The sequence below is a fragment of the Aythya fuligula genome, chromosome 6, assembly GCF_009819795.1.
Source record: "Aythya fuligula isolate bAytFul2 chromosome 6, bAytFul2.pri, whole genome shotgun sequence".
NCBI lineage: Eukaryota > Metazoa > Chordata > Aves > Anseriformes > Anatidae > Aythya > Aythya fuligula.
In genome coordinates, this window is record NC_045564.1 from 23,189,259 (window position 1) to 23,210,770 (window position 21,512).

At 41.3% G+C, this 21,512-nt stretch overlaps 1 protein-coding gene across 1 annotated transcript; it reads right to left on the reverse strand.

Annotated features, from left to right (window-relative positions):
• Positions 1 to 1,732: 1,732 nt before the first annotated feature.
• On the reverse strand, positions 1,733 to 20,284 carry LOC116490506 (glycerol-3-phosphate dehydrogenase [NAD(+)], cytoplasmic-like). Its single transcript, XM_032189719.1, has 8 exons — positions 20,184 to 20,284; positions 14,364 to 14,541; positions 12,856 to 12,996; positions 11,523 to 11,661; positions 9,542 to 9,654; positions 7,806 to 8,039; positions 7,508 to 7,614; positions 1,733 to 6,197 (listed from the first exon to the last, which is right to left on the reverse strand). Exons 1-8 carry the CDS (start codon positions 20,222 to 20,224, stop codon positions 6,101 to 6,103), a joined length of 1,050 nt encoding a protein of 349 aa, XP_032045610.1. The 5' UTR covers positions 20,225 to 20,284; the 3' UTR covers positions 1,733 to 6,100.
• Positions 20,285 to 21,512: the final 1,228 nt, after the last annotated feature.

Sequence of the window (21,512 nt, forward strand, 5' to 3'; positions counted from 1 at the left end):
AGTTACTGACAAAAGCAGCCAGAGTTTGAGAGGAGGAAAATTTACCTTGTCATCTCAATAAGTGCCAGTATTTTCCTGAATTGCAACCTTTGATTTTGTCACAGTAATGAGATCCACTGTGCCAGCTCTGTTAGACTACCTGGCAACTTGATCAAGATTTGAAATGAGAACTCTTCTGTAGTAGAACTTGGGTTGTTTTTTTGTTATGTTCTCTGTGTGACCGGTAGCAAAGCATCCTCAAACTGGAAATATACCTCAGTGGTTTAGTCAAAAGCCATGTGAAAATCAGTTACTGTTACTGCGAATAACTCAGACCCAAACAGGTGTGGGAGGTTTTTGTTTGGGTTTTGTCCATTCTTACAATGTATACAATGTATATTACATTGTATATGAGTAAATTACAATTCTTACAATTATTATTATTTAACATATTACAATGTATATGAGTAAAATTAATTTAATGGAATAGACTGGTTGTTGGGAATTGTTTCCACAACTGGATTCTGTAGCTTTGAGACTTCTCAGAATTCATGTTAGTTTGCAGTAAGTTATTTACTTCTTGAGGTTCATGTAAACCTTAGTGAATGCACAAAGTAGACTTTCAGACTGATAACCATGACAACTGTCTAGAAATCACATTTTCATTTAGCATGTGCCAGTTCTACTGTACAGTGTAATAACATTACTCTGAGGATATTCAGAAATTCAATTTGCTAGGCAAATGCATTTTATTACTGATGCCAGTCTGTAAAATTGGGGTAGGTTTTATTTTATTTTTCTTAATAATGGCATTATTTCTTTAATAATATGATCATAAATACATTTGTTTCACTTTTTGCTGAAGGCCAAGCCAGTAGCTATGGCAGCTATAATGTTATAGAACTATACTGACTCTTCTAGGCCAAAAATGAGTATGTAAAGAAATGTCTAATCTGTCTTTTTTTCCCCCTTTTCTTGGACATACAGTTGATTATTTCAAATAATTCATAGTATTTAGATTATGTTAGAGAATCAGACATTTTGAACCACACAAGGGCACACCTTGGTACAAAAGTCATCTTTTGGAGGACAAAATCTACCTGAGGTAGGAAATGAGCAAAATCTGTCTTGCTGAGGACAGCTGCTCTCTACAACACTTGTGAAGGTGTTTTTCTTTGTTTCTGACCCTAGATGACATGTTACAAATAATCCTGCTTAGCATAAAAGAAAGTTATGTGGTCCAATCCATTGTCTGTCCTGTTTGTCCAATTTCATTCTTGAGAAGGTACTAAACCTGAGGGAGCAGATGGGCCACGTGCACTGATAATGTGGGTGAGAAGGTGGGGAGAAGGATGATGATACACAACTTGTTTAAGGCTTGATCCCCTTCTAATACGGAAGGGGTAGGGAGTAAAATTTCTGTAGCTACAATTAAGCTTGTTTAATAAGAACTACCATTGTAATCATAAGGACACTGAAGAAAATCTTTGTGCCTACCAGATTTTTTTTAAAGATGCTTTTATGACACTGCTGAGGTGAATAAGCTGCAACATAAAACTGTCTGAGGGCATCATGGTTGAGAGAGTACCTTGCACTGGGCTAGTTCCCCTTCTTAACTGCAGGTTATGCACAGTTTGCTTTGCATTAAACAAGGCCTAGATTAGCCTTAAATAGGTGTTTCTGAGAAGCAATACAAATTAGGGATCAAATGCTTTAAACGTGTACAAGTTTGAATTAAGAAACACTCAGATTAGTAGGTGAACACTGATAATTTTAATATATGCACAATCAACAGTCAGTATAAATGGATTCATTGAAAGCGTAAAGGTTTGAGAATATATATTAGGTCCCAGAGGTTGTGATTGTCTCTTGTCTGGTGTGCAATAATACAGGTTAAATGGTATCACTCAACAACAACGCTTTTTATACTTGAAAAGAAATTACTGGTTATTTTTTCTTACTGTGGAATATTTGCACTGTCTGAACTTTCTGGTTAAATTTATAACTGTTAAACATTTTTAAATGGTGTTTATTTATTGTGCTTGGTATTCGATATGCTAGTCTCCTGTCTGTATAAGTGAAGTGTTATATTTAAGTGAATTTTTTTTTATCTTCTACACAGTTGTTTATCTTGAGGGCTTTTCTTCTCTCTTCCTGAGAATTAACTGAAAATTGAAAGATGGCTTGAAACATTGATGCTTACCTACTTCTGAATTGTATACATTCAATTAAAGAAAGAGGCTGTAATGCGTTGTACCTACAGGGAAAATCTGTCTGGCTGTCAGCGTCCATGTAGTCAGCTTTACCGGTACCTGCTGAATAGCTGCATTAGTGAGTCCAGCAAAGTAAAACTACTAAAGCCTTAATAATCTGAGATTTCAGTTGTAATTTCTTTGACATGCAGTCCTTAAACTGGCTGCGAACTGCGGAATTGGAAGTGACTTTAGGGGACTGGGGAGGGAAGGTTAAGGTTTGCAAAAGCCAGCGGGTTACCTTCTGTCAGTAAGCTGGCAGCTGTAGCCTTGTAGGAACTGCCAAGAAATGTGTCACGTTCACTTTCAGGTACGGATGAATTGGTGACTGTCAAACAAGTTCGAGTAAAGCTGCCTACCTCAGTTCTGTTTGTCTTTCACTTAAGCTTCTAACCCGCTGTTGTGAACTTCCAAGTCTTAAGATGAATTAAGTAAAAATATGTCTCAGGTTTTTAAGAGCAAAACAGTAGGGAGCATAAGCCATTTTTGAGTGTAGAACACAGCTAAAATTGTAGCTTAAAGCAACCATTTGTATAGCCTTAAGCGCAATTTCCCAGTAAAAGTAAACACCAGTTTTAAATAAAAACAAAGATTGCAGGCAGCTACTTTCAGTTTCCTGAACATATAGGGGCAAGTCCATCATATTGAACCTCTTATATGTGAAATCTTTTAAATAAAGCCCAAATAGGCTTTTGTGTGTTCACCAGACTATCTAGCATTATTCCCAGGACTTTTGCTGCCCTAAGAAATAAACAAATCGTTTATCTGCAGCCAAACCATGCCCACTGCTTTAATGTGAGAACATGTTCCATGTTTCTCTATGGAAGTAAATTAGTCTTGCAGACTTTTTTTGTTCCCCCCTCCCTCCATCAGTTCACGTTTCTAATATTTCAATTAGAAGTCAAGGCTATTAACACTTCAGGAAAAAAATTTCTAGTGTTTCAAACAATTACAAGAAGGAAGGATTGCTTTTGGCTGGAGTATGCAGTGAGGAAATAACACAGAAAAGCAGGCAATTAATTTCTTTTTGAAATGAGGTCTTGGGAGACTGTTAAGGCCTCAGATATAGGTGAACTACCAAAATGGAACTTTGACACCCTCCCCCCCATTAATTAACTGCTGGTGCAACATAACTCTTTATTTTTGTTGTGCTCTAGTAAATTAGGAAGGTTGATGTCACCTGCGAGCAGACACACCAACAATTCCTTGCTTGCAAGGGCCAGTTGTTTTTAAATCTGTCCTGCAAATCTTTCTGCTTTCATTAGAGAGGAACGCATGTGTCCTTTCTTCCCCATGTTTCCTGTGAATGACTTTCAGCCAAGCAGGTCAACATCTTTCCCCTGCAAGATCTAACAACCAGCTTTTGCTTGGCTGAGTGCTTGGGTGAACACTTGCACGTATCGCTCTTTGGGACTGGGGTCTATTTTGTATATTAAGTGATGTGATCTTATGTCACCAGGGTTCCAAGTGCAAATGTTGCCTTTTTAATGTGAAGCTTACCTTGGAGATAAAACAACTGTTTTGAGAGAACTGGCTGACCTTGAATATGCTTCCTATTTTGGTACAGAATGTAAATATAGAACAAACTATTTTACTTAGATTTTGACTGGATTGAGATATAAGGGCTAATTTTGTTATTTATGAAGTCAAAGTTGTCTTATTTTACTGTGTAAAAGTATGTCATACAGAAGAAAAAACTATGTTAATCAATAAAAATGTCTGTAGAAAACTGACTCTTCTTGTCCTTTTCTTTGAGAGCTGTAGGAATAAGCACAATAACGGACCACTATTAGAACAGTAATTTATTTTGGGAGAACTTTGAAAATGAAATTACATCAAACCTGCATTTGTTGACCACTTTATTAAACTGTTTGATACCTTTAATGTAAAATGTTCTGTATTAATAGCTCGTAAATCACTTATGAGAATTTCAGCCTGCCTGGGAAGCAAGGGGGTTTTTGAATTCTTTATCCCATCCTGATATATTTGATATTTAAGAATTACATATCTGGCTTTCTTACTTGAAATGAAAGGTCATGACTTTTGTTTTCTTTTTTTCCCCTAATTCTGCATAAAGGATTTGGCCATGTGGTTCCCATTTCAGCTGAAGGAATGTTTCCGTTGCCCTGCAGAGCCCTGAGCTGTTAGCCACGAACAGGCAGTTCTCTTCCTCCAGCTGAGTCTTCACGTGGGCTACCTTCCTGATCTCCACTGAAGAGCAGTGGATGCTACAGCCACTGTTTCTGGTACCAGAGCTAGATTTGCTAGCTTGAAAACAGATTTTAAAAATTATTTATTTTTATAAGTAATATTTTTATACATATATATATAGAACTGATAAATGTGAAAGACAACAACATTCCTCTTAACATATAGAGTGGAGAGGATTTTATAATGTGTTTCTTTTTTCTAAACAATGTCAGTGAATACAGAGAGGTTAAAAAAACACTTGCTGTTTTGGAAAATCAGATGAAACAAAAGTAGCTTACTCTTCCTGTTTGCTTGCATTCTCTCTAAATACAAGTATTTTCAACAGGGTATTAAAGCTTAGAAAATGTGACACTGTTTATTTCATAGATGGCTTTAACTCTGAAAAACATCAGGTATGTAAAATTACCCAATATAGTTAGCTTAAAAACTTTTATGTTTCTAAAATTAATGCCATTGGTAGCAAAATTAAACTGGTCTAGGAACCAGTTTGTGTGTAAAATTCAGACATAGTTAGAGGTCTCTCCCTTCAGGAGTGCAGCGTGTAAGATAAATTGCTTAAGCGACAGCAGGATCAGGGAATTAGTCTGTTTGTTGCGGTCTGTGGAAAGATGCTTGGAGTTGCACTGATGTCAGTCCAGTGGAGCTTCCTGGTAGCGCTGAAATGTAGCCAGGTTTCAAATACAATTTTATAGGAATTCTGTGCGTCTGTAGCGGTCATTTTCATGTACGTATAAAAAGTCAAGTAATGCAGAGGGTGTTTCACTGCTGCTTCTTACATCCTTAAGTGTGATACAAGATACAAGCTGAGCTGTGCGTGCATACTAGTCATCATTTTCTTCTTCAGTTTTCCCCAAGCTAGTATAAATACTAGTGGGTTATGCTTGCTCAGAAATCCTAACGCTCACATAAATGTATTTGGTTATTCCATTTTTTTTCTGTGTATTTCAACAGAATACAGTAAGTACAATGAAAGTCAGATCACTACTGAAAATCCCTAGTGTCCTGAATAATAATAATTTAAAAAGCCCTTCTTTCCTTCCCCACCACAACCCCTTAAACTGCTTTATTTATACATCTGCTAAACATTCACGTATGTCTGAGCACAGTAACAATACCTATTTTTCCAAAGTGGCTTACACTTTGAAACAAAAACAAGGAAGGACTAAATGTCACCAAATACAAAATATTATGCTATTTGTGTTTGAGAAGAATTATGAAAACCCATATTTGCCTATGTGACTGGATCTTACTGCTGTAAGAACTTTATCTGTAATTCTTTTGATCTTCAACTTTTCAGCGTCTTGTGCTGTTCTGTAACTAACATCAGTAGGCACAATGCTGAGGTTCATGTGCGTTAATTAACTCCTGTTACGAAAATTACGATGGGCACTGTTGGAAATCAACATGAAAGTAACTGTAGGCAAATGCTTAAATTGCTAACTCAAATCAAAGTCTGTTACACTTCTACATTCAATTTCTGTTCTCGGATATGGTACTGAAAGGCAGATTTTCACCTCCAGAAAGAGGATACTGAAATACATTCTGTGTTGCTTTTACAGCAAGCATTGCCACACAACCTATTTGTCTACTTTATTTGCTGTGGAGTGGATAGAAGTCCTGAAAAGATGAGAGCACAACCAGATGAGGAGAGCAAACTTCTAAATGTGTTCTGGGTGGTTTTGCAGACATGAGATGAAATCCTGGATCGATCTACCCTCGTAGCAGATCTTGTAGATGGTTGTAAATAATGGAAACCTAAAAGAAGCACGTAAAAATAGTTTTTCAAGTTTACATAAAAATCCATTTTGTTTATAGTGGGGGGAAAAATAGTTCTTTTTTGTTGTTTGCATTGACTGAAAGACTGTAAATTGTAGATGGAAAAAAAAAAAGCAGTAGGAATGAAGTTAGGACAATGAAGAGGAACTTAAGGGCAATTTGGGGGGAGGGGCGCAGAGAAGGTGACAACAGAAAATCTGTTTTGGAGACAAAATTGTTATCTAGTGTTTTCATTCACTGAAAAAATCTCGAGGTGGATATCACCCTTTCCCTTCTGTGTGCAAAATGCATGCATTATTTGTATTCATAACTGATATCTAAAAGGCTAAAAAGGACTCAAAACAATGGAAATGTCTTAATGATTTCCTTTTCTTGGCTTGAAGGTGTTTAAAAAAAAAAAAACAACAGCACACTTGTAAGCTGTCTTACCATTATTATGTGGTATAAATGATATCACTGAATGACGTGGAGCTGAGTCTGTAATTGGCAGTAATTACAGGGATACTCATTAGATTAAGTTTTGACATAGGTGTACATCCTGTCAAAATAAGCTTTTTTTTTCTTTTTATCTTCTGCTTTATCTGTTAATATTCTAACATTTTTTAAAGTATTTGTTTAGCAGTGTTTGACCTCTATATATAATACTAACATAGATCAGGCTAGAAGATGGAGGGAAAGTTTAATCTTTCCTTTGTATAACTTGAGACAAAGGCTTCAAATTATGAATAATCTTATTACCTCTCTCCCCAAACAATTAGAAGTAGTTTATTTCAGCTTCTTTTGTGGAACCAGAGCAGTGAATATATAATATGTGCTGACATCAATTTGTATACAGTTTTTTTGATTGTAAGCATACTCCTGAATTTTATACTGAGATGATTTAGTTCGTATTTGCACTGAGAGCAGTATTGCTGCAAGCTGCAGTGCTGACATACTGAGAATGAGAAACCCTTTGATCATGTTCCTAAACTTACTCTGTAAGCGTGCATCAATCTTGTTCAGGGTGGACCAGTGATATCTAGGTAGCTCCCTTGGACTTTCTTGGTGTCTTATACGTCTGTGGCTTGTTTCTTTTAACACTGTTTTGCCTTCATCCCATTCTACTGATCACAGTAATGAGGAGTCTTGCTAAGTTTAATGGTGGCCCAAGATGTAGCAACCGGTTGTTGCGGAAATGATGGGGTAGTTAACCTTAATGGGACTCGTGTTTATGAATCACTCATAATTCTTGGTGATGCCTGTTGAGTCAGGTGTTTCCCTTGTTTGTCTTTTTAAATCAAAACACTTACTTATCAAGCAGACTTTTCTGTTTCAGAATCTTGTAGACTTCAGCCGAAGTCTGAGGACCTTGTAGTTTTTGTCCATTCAGCATCTCATCCTCCAATTGCTCTATGGACTAAAAGAGAGGAGACTGATTACTTGCATCAGAGGAAATCCTGCTGCCATACCAGCAGTTACTGAGAAGGTAAAAAGCTAATGATGCCTTTGTATTGTTACACAAGATTTTTCTTTTTTTTTTTTTTTTTTTTACTTTAAAACACAGGAATTCATTTTTTTTAGTTTAAAATATTTCAAAATCCTCCTTACTTTTCCTGTGCGTGCAAAGGCTTCCGCTACTTTTCTGTTGCGTCCTCCGTAGCAGGTAGTGATTAGGTCAGCAACTCCACAGCTTTCCAGAAAAGTGGCTATTGATACTGGTCCCCTGCAGAACATCTTGGCAAAGGCCACCATTTCCATAAGGCCTAAACGTATAACTGCTGCCTTTGTGTTATCACCATAATTCAGTCCATCGCAGAACCCAGCTCCTACTGCTACAATGTTCTAAAAACAGTTTAGTGCATAGAGAATGAAAGGAAATTGTCAGATAAGACATGCAATTCATCATTGTACATCAAACTTTAAGAAAATTCCATCAATCTGTCTGCACTTTGTTCACTGGAATAAGACCCCAGGTTCAATTCGCAGAGGCTATGAATTTGTTATGAAGAAGGCAGATGTCTCATTACAGTTGAAGAAAATTTGCTAGACTATAAAAGATTTTATAAAGTATCCACTTTGCAAAGTTATTCCAGTGGGCAAAAGGCAGAGCAGCTTGTTTAATATTGTAACATTGCAATCATGTAGCATGCATGCAATTAATGTTTTGTTTTTCTGCTACTTCCAACTTGGAGCTTGCTGACCTTTCTGTTTTAACTGTTTAAACCATTCTCAGTGAGGACATGCCTCTATCTTTTTTCTGTTGGCCTGTAGCTTAAACAGTTATTGGTTCCACATACTGATGCTGTAATAGATCAAACCTTGTTTTTGCCTGCAAGAGTGGTCAGTAGAATTGACATTTTCTACAGATCTAAACAACTGTCTTCAGATCCTAAACATCCTTGTGTTGCCCTGCATACGTCCCTCCTCATCCCCCAGCTTGCAGTCCCTTGAAGAAGCATAGCTCATTTCATTTGAGTTATAGGTTGGTAGTACTGCCATTGAAATATTTACTCCCAGGCATGCATGTGCCCCAGTGCAGGTTTGTTTTGTTTGTTTGTTTTAGCAAAAGGAATGATTTCAGGAAGAACAAACATTTTCCACAAAACAGAACCAACTTCTCATCTCTCTATGCCCTCCACTACTCCCAGTTCCAGTCTGTAGATGAAAGCAAAGTCTTTGGTTATTTCTATGTAAATAATCTGTTCATATCTGGGTTAAATGGGACCTGTTCTTTACTAGCTGGTAATCCCTCCTCCAAAGAAAGGTGAATCATTAAAGTACAAATGGCTGAACTTATGCAAACTACAAAGATTGTAGCCTGGAGACACTTTTGACACATTTAAGAAAAACAACCCCTAAATCTTAAAGTGCCCCTGCCATGGAAACTTGATGGTTTTGGTATTTCTTTTGACCTAGTCTGGGATCTGTATGTGGACGTGGCTAAACACTGTACGGGTGTGCTTCCAACACTGAATGGTGCTTCTAAGGCAAACTTGCTGGTGGGTTGCTACTTGAACTGTGAAAATAAGTTATTAGCGGAATTACTGTACATAGTAAAAGACTTTGTTCCATGCATGTACAACATAAGAAAATATAGGGGACTAAATTATGCCCTCAGAAGCAGAGGTGAGCGATAAGTTAAAATATGGCTATTCTGAAATGTTTTGCCAGCAATTTTTTTTTTTTTTTTCAGATTGGAAAGCTGGCCTGTGAACTACATGTCTTGTCTGTGCTCACTCAATCCTAAAATGGTAGGACTAACATTAGACCATATGGCTTACAGAAGACTCAGGTAAGGGTAGAATTTAGCCCTAATAAAAACAAAATAGTTTGAAATCACTGACTTTTAAGGCTCCACAGATCTCCACTGTATCAACGTCAGGCACCACGGTAATCCTGAAATTGGGGGTCTGCATTAGTTCTTTAAAGATCTGCCCTTGGTTTTCATTTTTGCACCCTGCGGGAAGGAAAGATGAAAGTTAGAGCATTTGTAATGTTTAAGTGACATTAGTATGCACAACTAACTGAAACCCGAAGTAAGGTCCTAGGGACCACTTAGGTTTTGTGGTCCCAGTAACTGGAAATAACACTGCTGCTGGAAGCCAGGGTGAATATATTGAAGTCCTTGTACATGGACTGAGTATTGCTTACTAATGTTTTGAAGAGCTTAAAAGTAGACAGCCCCTAGTGCAGATGTCTGCCTGAGGGAGCTTGTATAACCACAAACCTTGCAAGTGATTAAACTGAGGCGGACCTAATTAAAAATGAGACTCCTCAGGGTTTTTGCGCCAACCGGTGTTCAACTCGCCCTGCCCTGCCCTGCCCTGCCCTGGAGCCACAGGGGCTACTGCGACTCACACTTTGAGCATGAGCTGGTCACCACAATCCTTGCACCACCCTACTGCAGGTTTAACAGGATAATATTTACAGATTGCTTTGTACAGCACCCCAGTATAATTGTTCCTTTGAAAATGTAAAAAGCTATAATTGCTAAGTATTATTGTGGGGTGAAAATGATTAATGCCAAATTAATTCCCAGTTACGAGGAGATCCACTGATAATGAAGTTGAAAGTTTGCTCTGCTGGAGCAATTTTGTTACCAATTCTACCAGGGTCATGTATCATGTCATCGCAGCGCTAGCCCTAGGTAGTGAGAGGAAGGGTAGAAAGCCCTGACTGATGAAGTGGTTAAGGTTGACTTTATCCAAAGAGCCCTTGGCCAACAGGCAAAGATTTTTGAATGGAGTTTCACTTGTTTTTATGCGAGGCAGTCTTGTTTCTTTCAGAGAAAGCTCAGCAGCAAGGCTCTGTAGCTTTTTCCAGTTGTTGCTCCTGGAGGGGTTCTGGGGTAACACCACTGTGGGTGGCTCTGGGGTTTCTGCCCTACCTCATGAGAAACTTTGTGTTTGTTTCTCATCTTTTAAAAATAACTAATGGTAGGGTTTTCTTTGAGGTGACTGTTTCTGGGCTATGTTGCTTTCCAAATGCAGAAACACTTTGAGGCCCCACAAGCCAAGGGGCAAGCATGCCTCTTTCCAAAGTCATCATCATGGCATGGGTTAAAACTGGGCCAGCAGAAACTGAACCATCCCCAAGAAAATGAATATTGCTCAACTCCCCTAACCATGTCTAGTCCTATTCGTGTCTAGTTTCTCTGCCAGCAGCAAATGGTATGGTTTTCCCTATAACCTCTGGACAGCAATGGAGCAGTATTGCAATAACAACCTTTATCTTCGCTAGCTATTGAAGAATGTAACTTTAATATCTGCCGACTTCAAAAAGCAAGTCAAAAATCAAGTGGATTTTAAAAGCTGCTGGCCAAACTTTCCAAGTCAGGTCAGACCCAGTTCCAGGAGCATCTGAGGCTGTGCCTTGGCAAGCAGCCCGAATGAGAGGGAAGAACAGAATGTTACTGCTGCTTTTTGAAACAAGGACATTTGAAGATGGAGAAATACACCTCAGGGGGTGTGAGCACATAGGAGATTCTGATTACGCATTTCTAGCTAAACTACATAGTGTATCACTGCCTAGTTACTCAGCACTGGGCTGTGCAGACAGGTGGCTTTTGATAACTCCTACAGGAATAGGAGTAAGCTGCAATTTTTTAATGGATGAAATTAGCGAACGGTTCTCAGTACTGAAACCTGCTCTCATTTGCAATCTGACCCTGCCAGCACCAAACTCCCTGGAAGTTGTGCTGCCTCCTTGAATGAGTTCAGCATGCAGTGTGGTCCCTTGGCTGTCTCTAGGCCCTATCGTGTTTCCCAGCCCCAGGTGAAGCCAAACTGAAGATAGCGGCTATAATTTGCCCTTCGGAATAGTTACCAATGGTGGTTTCACAGAACTTTTCATCAGCCACTTCTTTGGCTATGTTGGCCCCCATAAGCACACTGATTTCTATTTTCAGTTTCTCTCGAATGAGGTCAGATATGAGCTTCAGGCCTTCAGGACCCTCATCAATCCCCTGAATAAAAGACGATAGTCAAAATTATTAGAACAGGAAAATAACAGCAGCAAAGCACTGGTAAAGCAGGAGGTGTCCTATTGCCTGCAGGTCTCCCTGGTTCTAATTGGAAGAATTCAGATCTTATATTCACTAGCGTTAGCCATTAGTACAAATGTTCTGCAAACTCAACTAAATTTCAGGGAGAAGGTGCAGTTGAGTTAACCCTGCCACAGGCCTCACACCCAACACTACTGCCCTGAGGGTTTTTTTAAGCTGCATTTTTCCCTTGTGTTAAGTGCCTGTGGTAAGGAACCATACTTTTAAATTAAGTTTACAAGCAGTGGCTTTTTAGCAAGATCTTAAGTATTAATCTGAGTGCTTCATTGGTATTAAAAGGTATACTGAACTGTCACTTTTTTTTTGGAGCTTAAGAAGTAAATTTCCATGAATTTCCTTTCTTTCCCCTCCCCTCCTCTGCGTACTGCTGCATGCAAGATATCATTTCTATAGGGGAAAAAAAAAGAGGAGCCAATATTCCAATCTGAAAACTTGAATTAAATTTATTTCATTCCTATTTTAAATAGGATGCTTCCTGTAACACAATCAACAGAAGAAGCAGTAGACTATATTGCTACACTTTGCCTCCAGCTTTTAGTTTGAGATTCTCTTATAAATATTAATTCCTTTTAAAGTTATGATAACCTGGCATCTCTAACCTTCAAAAACAGATTGCTCATTTCATTACAAATTGAAATTGCTTCAGTTCTGCAAAACTGTTGATGATACGGTGCAGTTTTAATGTTGCCATGAACAGCTTTGCATGTACTCAGGCTGGTTGCTCAGACCCAGTGCTCTGCCCAGGTATGAGTTAACTGAGGCTGTAGTTGGAATATTTTTTTCTGGCAGCTGCGCCAGTTTATGCAGCCCTCTCTCTGTGCATTTTCACCCCTGTGCTGGTCCAAGTGGGAACAGATCCAGGCTAAAGATGGGAGACAAGAATGGTTACTCTTAACCCAGTAGGGTTGCCCAATCCTTTCCCCTCCAGTCACATGAATGGTAGAAGGACTATTGGAGGCTTGGAGGCTTTAACTCTTGCAGAAAGAAATGCTCATACTCACACAGAGCATGCAGCAAGGGCTGGAGTTCCTATCCCTAAATTGAACATATTTATTTACTCTTTACACATTGATTCTTGTGGAGAGAACAACTTACCTTGATCAGTGAAATCCCAAATGTTCCAGGTTTTATCTGGTCTGCAATCTGTTCACAGACCCGTCCGATGAATTGATGTGGTAGAACAAATACTAAGATGTCTGCCCCCTTTGCTGCTTCAGCCACATCTGGTACTGCCACCTGGGACAAGTGGAACAATGGAAATGAGCCCCTCACACCAGGCAACAATTCTCACACCTTGCAGGATTACACCATTCCTGCGACATCCTTAATAATCAGCAAGCTGTAGCTTCCTCTCAATGCTAGTGTGACTCAGAACAAATAAAGCCAGGTTACAAAGGAAACGGCAGGTGAATTTAAGTTTGCTATTAAAATCAGAAAATATTGCCCTTAGTCTCAGCCTTAGAGCAAGTATGATTCCTTACAGAAGAATCAGTGCTGCTACCAGCAAGGCTGCTTCTAAAGGCAAATAGCAAAGCAAGGCCAGGACCGCGCCCATAGCACTGTACAGACAGCCTTTCTGTCTCTCCAAAATGTAGAAAAACAATACGAGGAAAAATATTTTTTTTCCTCAGAGCTGAAGATGTGAGGGGCCCTCCCTCCAGGCTTACTGCAACCAGCTGATTTCAGCTGGTAAAGTCTCAGAGGCTTTGTTATAGGTAGGATGAGGCTGCTCTCAAGTGAGGAAAACAAGCTTGTGGATCTGTTACAGGACTGTGAAAATAACAGCGGCAATTCAGTTTGAACCCAGGAGAGCTGCATGCCAAGTTCAAGCCATGGGAGTGCAAAACTGCAATCCCAGCACTAAATGTGGTTCTAAATATAACCACTCTCCAAGCAAGGAGACCCACCACGTGCGGCATCTGAACTTCCTTTTACAACTACGGCTATTCTAGAAATGCAGTGCTACTTTCTTTAATTCACAGAGCTCTGTCGTTTGGTAAAGTCTTGAACAGCCCAAAAGCCTCACTTTGCTTGCTTCAGTAGCTCTAAATGATCCAAGCTGATTAAATAGTGAGGTATAATTTGGTATTTCAAATGTAAATGAATTAAAAATTAAATACCCTATATTCTGGTGGAACTTGCAGCATTATTATTTAGTAACGTGTTGCTATCCTGACATCACCCAAAACCGGTAGCTCACTGTTCATCTCCTTGTTAGCCATGCTGTTGATTCCCTTTTTTAGAAGAAGGGAGAGCAGTAGCCTCCCCTCTGTATCCAGAAGATGCTGTGGGTTTAAAAATCTCTCTGCTCTGTGTATACACAGCCCTAGAAATAGCAAACAGAGATGCTGCTTTATGCTGGGGAGGAGGATGGCATATTATGTATCAGTATTCGACACAGTTGGATGTTTGAAATTGCATGACAAGAGATGAGCTGAAGTCCCAGAAGTAAGTTATATTTCATACTTAAAATACTGGAGTGAGTTAGGTGGCAAACCACAACAAGGCGACGAATTACTTCCTAGTTTAAAGATTGCCAGTTGTTGCCTTCCTTGTCAAAAATTAAAATAAATAAAATCAGTGTTTTTTTTTTTCCAACTTACCACATTTTTAGGTATCTTGTATCCAGGAAGATACTTAACATTTTCATGTTCCTGATTGATTATTTCTGAGAGTTTTCTTCCATCGATCATCTCTTCAAATACCCACATCTTGACAGTAGGATCAAATCTGTTGGACATCTGGACATTTTGGCCAACAATTCTTGCTATGGCTGAACCCCTTTTTAAAAAGAAAGAAAGAAATAACTGATAGGACACAAACTTTCCTTGCCAATTGGAACCACAAGTTACTTTCAACATAATAACTCATAAAAGGCCTGTGCTACAAAGCTTCATCTGCCTACTAAATTTATCCGAAAGTTTTATCCACTACCCTCCATCAAAAAACAAACATCAACAAAAAAAAGCCTTAGCTTAATATCACAAAAAGTAGAACCAGGTAAAACATTACAGTTATAAGGAATCTGAAGTCATAAGAAAGATTACAGAGTAGAAGTGTGATACGCCCTCAACAGCGCTAAAAATATACTCTGAGGCTAATTGAATATCTCTTCATCCTGAGATTTTCTGAAAACCAACTCCAAAATAATCCAGGCAGTGAAGTACTCCTGAATGATCTTGCTGTGCCAGTCTTTGTGCATCTCATCTAAAACAAATGGATGCCAATTTCCTACCAATAACCAAACGGTTGCAGTAAGGATTTTATGTAAGATATAAAAACTAAGAAATTATCTTTAGGAAAAAAAAAAATCAACCTGGTGGTTTCTCTTTGGATGTGGTTCTAATTATCAGTGTAACAAGATCCAGAATATCTGAAGATATTTGAACCATCCCATTTACTCTTGGTCATGCTGAGCATTTTTTATCTCAGTTTAGGCAATAACTTTATTACACCATCCAGCACTGCAGCCTTGTGAACTTTCACTTATTCTCTTAACAAGAGGAAAATTAAAAATCTGGAAAAAATACTGAGAATATCGCTTGATGCACTTTAAATTATTTTGGGAGTAGAAAAGCGTGATTTTTATTTTCTCTCGTCTTTCTTTTTGCTTTAATACTACCTTAAAGTACTGGCTGTTTTGCTAACATAACTGAAAGAGGGGTTCCAGTTATGACGTTCTTGTTCTCTGACTCACTTGTGATATACCTGCAATTAGGAGCATGAACAGGATTTAGTTGTTTTCTGTAACAGATAAAAGTCTTAAGTACATCCAAGACGAAGTCCAGTGAGGTCTGTGTTGTGAATGGTTCAAAGGGAAGCCATGTTGTAACTGGCTTTCCTTGGCTCAACTCGATTTTTGATGCAACAGGTTTGCACAAGGCTAATTGCTCAATAAATAATTAAAGAATAAGGGTTTCATCTTAATCTTTAACTACAAAGAAATCCTACTGAGATCAATTTTCACTTTCCCAGTGTTGACTGCTTGCTATATCCTGAGCTGCTGTAATGCTTTCTTTCAAATTGATAAAGGAAAAAAAAAAGGGGGGGAGGGGGATAATTTGTTCTGGTCCTTTGTAAGTGTAAAATATGTAAGCATCTCCAGGGTAAACCTTTATTATTATTTTTTGAAAGGTGTACAATTGCATCACATGTTTGTATTATCTGTAAAATTTCTTATGTTCTGGTTCGCTTCCCCTGTTCTCCAACAGTGAGCACAATCAAGGCCTGAGCTGAGGAGGAATTATGGCTTGCTATCATAAATATAATAAGAAAAGTTATTTTTACACATAAACACTAAGACTTGAGATCTAAATACGTTTTCCAGGTTGTGCTGTAGTCTTCTTTTGTGAGAGGTGAGTTTTACCCGCTTATTATCTACAAAATGGTAACAACTTTCCCCGCTTACACCCAGCATCACCTATCCATTTTTCTTTCTTTCCTTAGACTAGAACTTCTTGAAAGTAGAGACTTTTTTTTTGCTATTTATTTACAAGGCACTTAGGAGAGTAAAAAGGGGCTTCAGTCTCAGTGGAGCCCCAACATCCTCTTTCACTCTGAAAAGCTGAAGACAAACCTAAAAAGACTGCAATGTAGAAACGTTTAGAAGGTGTATAGAATGTGCATCAAGGTGACTTTTTGGGGGTGGTGCTTTATAGCCTGTGACTGTACCAAATTTTTGTGATTTTCTGTTGAAAGATGCAGGTTCCAGCTCTAACTTCTGAAATCCTGACTGGGACTTGCAACTTTCAGTAGGTAAAGCTTGTCTTTCTGCAGAGCTGTCATTGCCAATGTGCTTGGATGTTTCTGTCCAACCATCCTCCCATTGACAAGATACCCATGAAGGTATCTCACGCATAAAGCGAGCTTCATAAATCACCTTGTTTTTGATTGGTTTCCCTAGGAATCTTGGGGAGACAAGGTGTAATGTTTAAAAGGCATTCACTGGTTATCAGGGAAAAACTCTCTCTACGAAACAATTAAGCAGTTCAAAAACTGACGTACTGTTTCATTTGGTCCATTTAAAATTTGCAGTCACCGCTAATCAGCCTTGGAAAGAAGAATTGCTTTGTCTGTGAAGCCAGTGCTCAGTAGACTACACAGGCTTGGCAGAGGAGCTCTGCTTATGCAAACAAAACCAAGGACACACACATGAAGACTTCGCCATTCTATTTTATTTCTCCAAAATTCTCTTTAGTGAAGATTAATAGATGGCTGAGAACTCCGCTTGGATCATTTTTAAACGTAAGTGCAAACTGCCAATCATTCTTCTTCTCCAATTACATTGAATCAGGGTGGAAGTGATTTACATATTGCTAAGAAAAAAAGCTCTCTTATGTGGAGGTTTCCTGTTGGTACAATGGGAATTTTTTGGGGTGGAAGGGGGAGGGGTGAAGAATAATTTAAATAAGACCCATTGATTTATATATGCAAATATGAAAGTATTTGTGGCATACATTGGAACTGGTGAAAAACAGCTGAAAGCCTCCATGAAACCAGCTAATCCCTGTCAACTGCCCCTTGCATAGGAAATGTACTTGTGCCATTCCTAACAGGAGCTGTTCCGAGGAGGGCTTACAGAGCTCAGGTACTGCCGATACTTTCCCTTCCCTCAACAGCCTCCTAGGGCTTTGCTATCCTTCTCCTTAGCATTAGTAAGATTGTCCTTACATCTAACCGAAATCTTACCGCAGTTTAAGAATTTCTGTTCTAAGAGGGAGAGATATTGTTTCTCTCCTTTAGGTACTTGAAGAGGATCATATCTTTCTTCAGTCTCTCTTAGCCAGCCACCTCTTTTTTTTTTTTTTTTTTTTTTAATTGTAGTATTGCTTAGGTTGGAATGGATCCCGAGAGGTCTCGAAAGTGGGAACAACACTGAATTCAGATCAGTTTGCTCAGGGCTTTGTTCACTCAAGTCTTAAAAACTCCCCAAGGACCAGCTGCTCTCTAGGCAACCTGTCCCACTGCTTTATCATCCTCATAGATTTCCACCTCCCTCTGTATATCCATTTGGAACCTCCCCAGTTCAGTTTATGGCCATTGACTCATTTTCCTTCCATGCACCTCAGTAAAAAGCCTGGCCATCTGTGCAGGGTAAGGACATATGCCTAGTTCAAGCTGAATCTTCACTGAGGAGAGTCCAAATGAATCTAATTAGATTGGAAGAGCTTTTGGGTTCTGAAGGGTCAGGCAGTGAAATAAACCCGTATTTTTAAAACCAGATAACTGGACCGTGATTAACAAACGCAAAGCCTCCTGTACCTGGCTGACAACTACAAGATGCAATGTGGCACTTGCTTTACTTAACCACATCAGTCATGAGTTTCCTGACAGTGTTGACTTAGTAAGCCAGTGTGACCTGCTGAACTTCTGCAGCTGACATTAGCTATTGCAAAATGTTGTGTCACATGTTGGCCACGTTTCTGAGCTGCAGGAAAGCCTCACGTGCAGTTATCTGAGCTGTCGCACAAATATTCGGGAGGAATATAAGGAGACAATGTTTGCCAAAGAAAAACATATTTCTGTGTTGTGCTAAGATTACCTGTACTGCCATAGAGGCTATGAATAGATGTAATTTAAACACTAGAGAACAACATTTATCTACTTCACAAAGATTTTACAGTTTGTCCATATGGTAGGAAGTAAGAGATGAACCCAGGCAGACAGGTAGTACAAGTAAGCAGATAGTACTAAGCGATTTGCTGGGCTGGAGTCTCGGTATCTCCAGGGCATAGCTCTTTTCAGTTTTGTAGATACACATTATGGAAAAAAAGAAGAAAAAAAAAAAAGGAAAAAAATAAAAAAAGAAACAACCAACTGGCTTTTGAGAATGTTTTATGGAAAGGGAACAGCTTGGGAAAAGGCAGGAGATGCTTGCTTGAGGATGAGAGCAAGAGAGTAGCTCAGTCTTTAATTGTTGGTGGATCAAAGGTAAAAGCTGACTCCCAGATGTTCAGCCGTGGCTCTTGAGGGGCTTGGAAGCAATAAGAAGCAGCTCATGCAGGCTGTGTTTAAGGCAAGGAAGAGGAGTGTGGCAAGGGAGGGAAGCAAGCGCTGGAATGACTTGGGGACAGTGGCAGTCAGGGAAGCAGGGTGCAGGAGCGATGGGTCCCTTAGGACCAAGGAAGGGGATGCTGCAGTGAGCCAGCTGTGTGATGGTGGCTCCCCAGGAAGGCCTGGCTGTAGGGTTGTTTGTGAAAGACCATATGTTAGAGATGTGCACGGGGAACCCATGATTTGGAAGCATGTCACACGTGCGGGGACTCAAAAAGCTGTGGGCTGGTTTTGCAAGGCAGGAGGGTCCAGAGCCGCACCGTAACTACACTGTGTTCTCAGAAGCTCGCAACCAACCACTCCCTCACCTATTGACTTTTTTGGTATTTGCTTCCACATAGCTGTCAGGTATTTAAAAAATCTTAAAGAACTTGCCCTCCTTGTAGAAAAACAATCAAAGAACTACCTGGAGGCTGGGTTTGCTAATCACAAGCACATGCATATACATGTTGTTCGGTTTGGTTGGGCTTAGGTTATATAAACTGTAAGATGCGAAGTCCATTCAGCCAGGGTTACTGACTTCACTGAAGTCTGCCAGAGCCAAGGAGCTTCTGCAAGCAGTGCTTTTGTCCAGGCTAGAAAGAACCAGGCAGTAGCAGGTATATTCTTATAAAGGTGGGCAGGGATAAGCTGGGGACTCAATGCTTTTATAATGCTGCAGAAGGATGCAAAACTACATGCTGAAGATGACAGAAGTGAAGGGTACGTTTAAGTCACGGTTTTAAATGAAACCCGTGTCCTGGTTCTTTCAAAGGAGTGCGAGCAGCATCACCGCTCTGCTCCATGCCTGTATGAGAGGTGCCTGGGCTCTGCCACAAACACAACCACAGAGGCACAGCTCGGGTCCTCTCTGGGCTCTCACTGTCCTGGTGCCAGGCTGGGCATGCTTGCTACACTTAAATCAAGCTGTGATACACTTAAATCAAGCTGTGATACACTTAAATCGAACTGTAGCCTCGTGCTTGTGCAGCTCCCATTGGCTCAGGCAGCTCTTTGTTACTGGCATTTACTGGATGCGAGCATCCTGACCGTTCCCATTTAGCTTACAAAACAAAGAGCCCCCGGCCCCAAAAGCAAGCGGAGCTTTTGCCCTGGCTCCCAATCTTCTCTTTCGGCGGGGTTATGGCTTGTAACGGAGCGGGGGAGGGCCGAGGTGCAGGCGGGACCCCAGCGGGCAGGGCCGGGTTTCAGGACCATGGAGACCCCCGGGCACCTGTTGCGGAACCCCCCGGGCAGCGAGGGGACACCCTGCCGGGCTCAAGCGGGGAGGAGGGCACGGAAGGAAGGGGAAAAAGGGAAGAAAAAAAGGCGACAGATAAAGGGAGGGAGGTAGGAAGGAAGGGAGGGGGGTCCCGCGCTGCGGCACTCACCAGTTCCCCGAGCCCACGATGCAGACGCGGAGCGGCGACATGCTGCTGTGCCCGCGGCACGGCTCGGCTCGGCTCGGCACAGCACAGCCCGGCACGGCTCGGCACGGCTCGGCAGGGCTGCCAGCACCGCCCCCGGCCCGGCCCCTGCGGGAGAAGACGGGCGTCAGGCAGCTGCCAGGGCCCGGCCCGGCCCTGCGCCCCGCCGGCTCCGGGGGCTGGGCTGCGGCACCCCCGGGTGGGCACCCGGAGAGTCCCGGGCACGGTGGGGAGCTCACGGATCCCTCACACCCTGGAGCGCCTTCCCAGAGCCAAACCCAGCCGACAGCACGGCTCTCAGGGTGGCACGGCAAATCCAAGTCCTCAGGATGAAGCAGAGCGTTGTTTTTTTCCCTACATGGTCTAACCATCCATCACTCCCTGCTGATTGTCTCCTCTCTGCCCTCCAAAGCAGCCCTCTCCCCCATTTTCAAGCCCAAGAGCACTCCCACCCTGCCAAGCCTCTGTGCCCTGCGCCCACCGGGCCCGACTCGGCGGCGCCTGGCTCCACGACGAGGGGTCTGGAGAGGCAGGCTGGCTGCCAAAGCCTGAGAAGAGCCTGTGGGTGGTTTATGGAGGGAGGCATCGGCTCAGCCTGCCTGCTGCTCTCAGCTCCAGCAGCTCAGCTGCTTGCCTGGTGCATCCTGCTGGTGGGGAGAGTGCCTGGGGGCTCACAGAAAACACCACAGAATGATGCACTGGGGGTACAACCTCCTGAAGGTGAAGGTAAAGCCCACCCTGGGCACGTGTGGGGCCTGCAGGGGGTTCTGTGAGGTTCTAGGTGCACCTTCCTTCACTCTCCTGCCTGCTCACCACGGTTAGCTCTTCCCCTGGCTGGATAGCTCCTCTGTGCCTCGTGGCTTTCTTCTCCCTTTAGCTTATCCCCTCCCTGTGAAGATCTCATGTGGGGGTGAGGAGGAGCCACCAACCCTCCTGACACTTCTCTGTCATAACCTCTTCAGTCCTGGTGAGTCCTCAAGCCCTGGGGTGTGGGCACAATCACCAGAGCCCTGTCTTCTGGATGTAATCCATGCAACTGAAGGTCACAGAATTATAGAATGGTTTGCGTTGGAAGGGTCCTTAAAGACCATCTAATTCCACCCCCCTGCCATGGGCAGGGACACCTCCCACCAACCCAGGTTGCCCAAAGCTCCATCCAGCCTGGCCTTGAGCACCTCCAGGGATGGGGCACCCACAGCTTCTCTGGCAGCCTGTGCCAGGGCCTCACCACCCTCACAGTAATTTATCCTGAATATCTAATCTAAATCTACCTAACCGTTACTCTGTGTCTTA

What these genes read in the sequence shown, in the direction of transcription:
- LOC116490506 (XM_032189719.1), bottom strand. Translation starts at nt 20,224, where the DNA reads ATGTCGCCGCTCCGCGTCTGCATCGTGGGCTCGGGGAACTG. An exon ending in TTGGGATTTCACTGATCAAG is followed by an intron (nt 11,662 to 12,855) that starts GTAAGTTGTTCT and finishes TCTTTTATTCAG; the next exon opens with GGGATTGATGAGGGTCCTGA. An exon ending in GTTCTGTGAAACCACCATTG is followed by an intron (nt 9,655 to 11,522) that starts GTAACTATTCCG and finishes TCCTTCCCGCAG; the next exon opens with GGTGCAAAAATGAAAACCAA.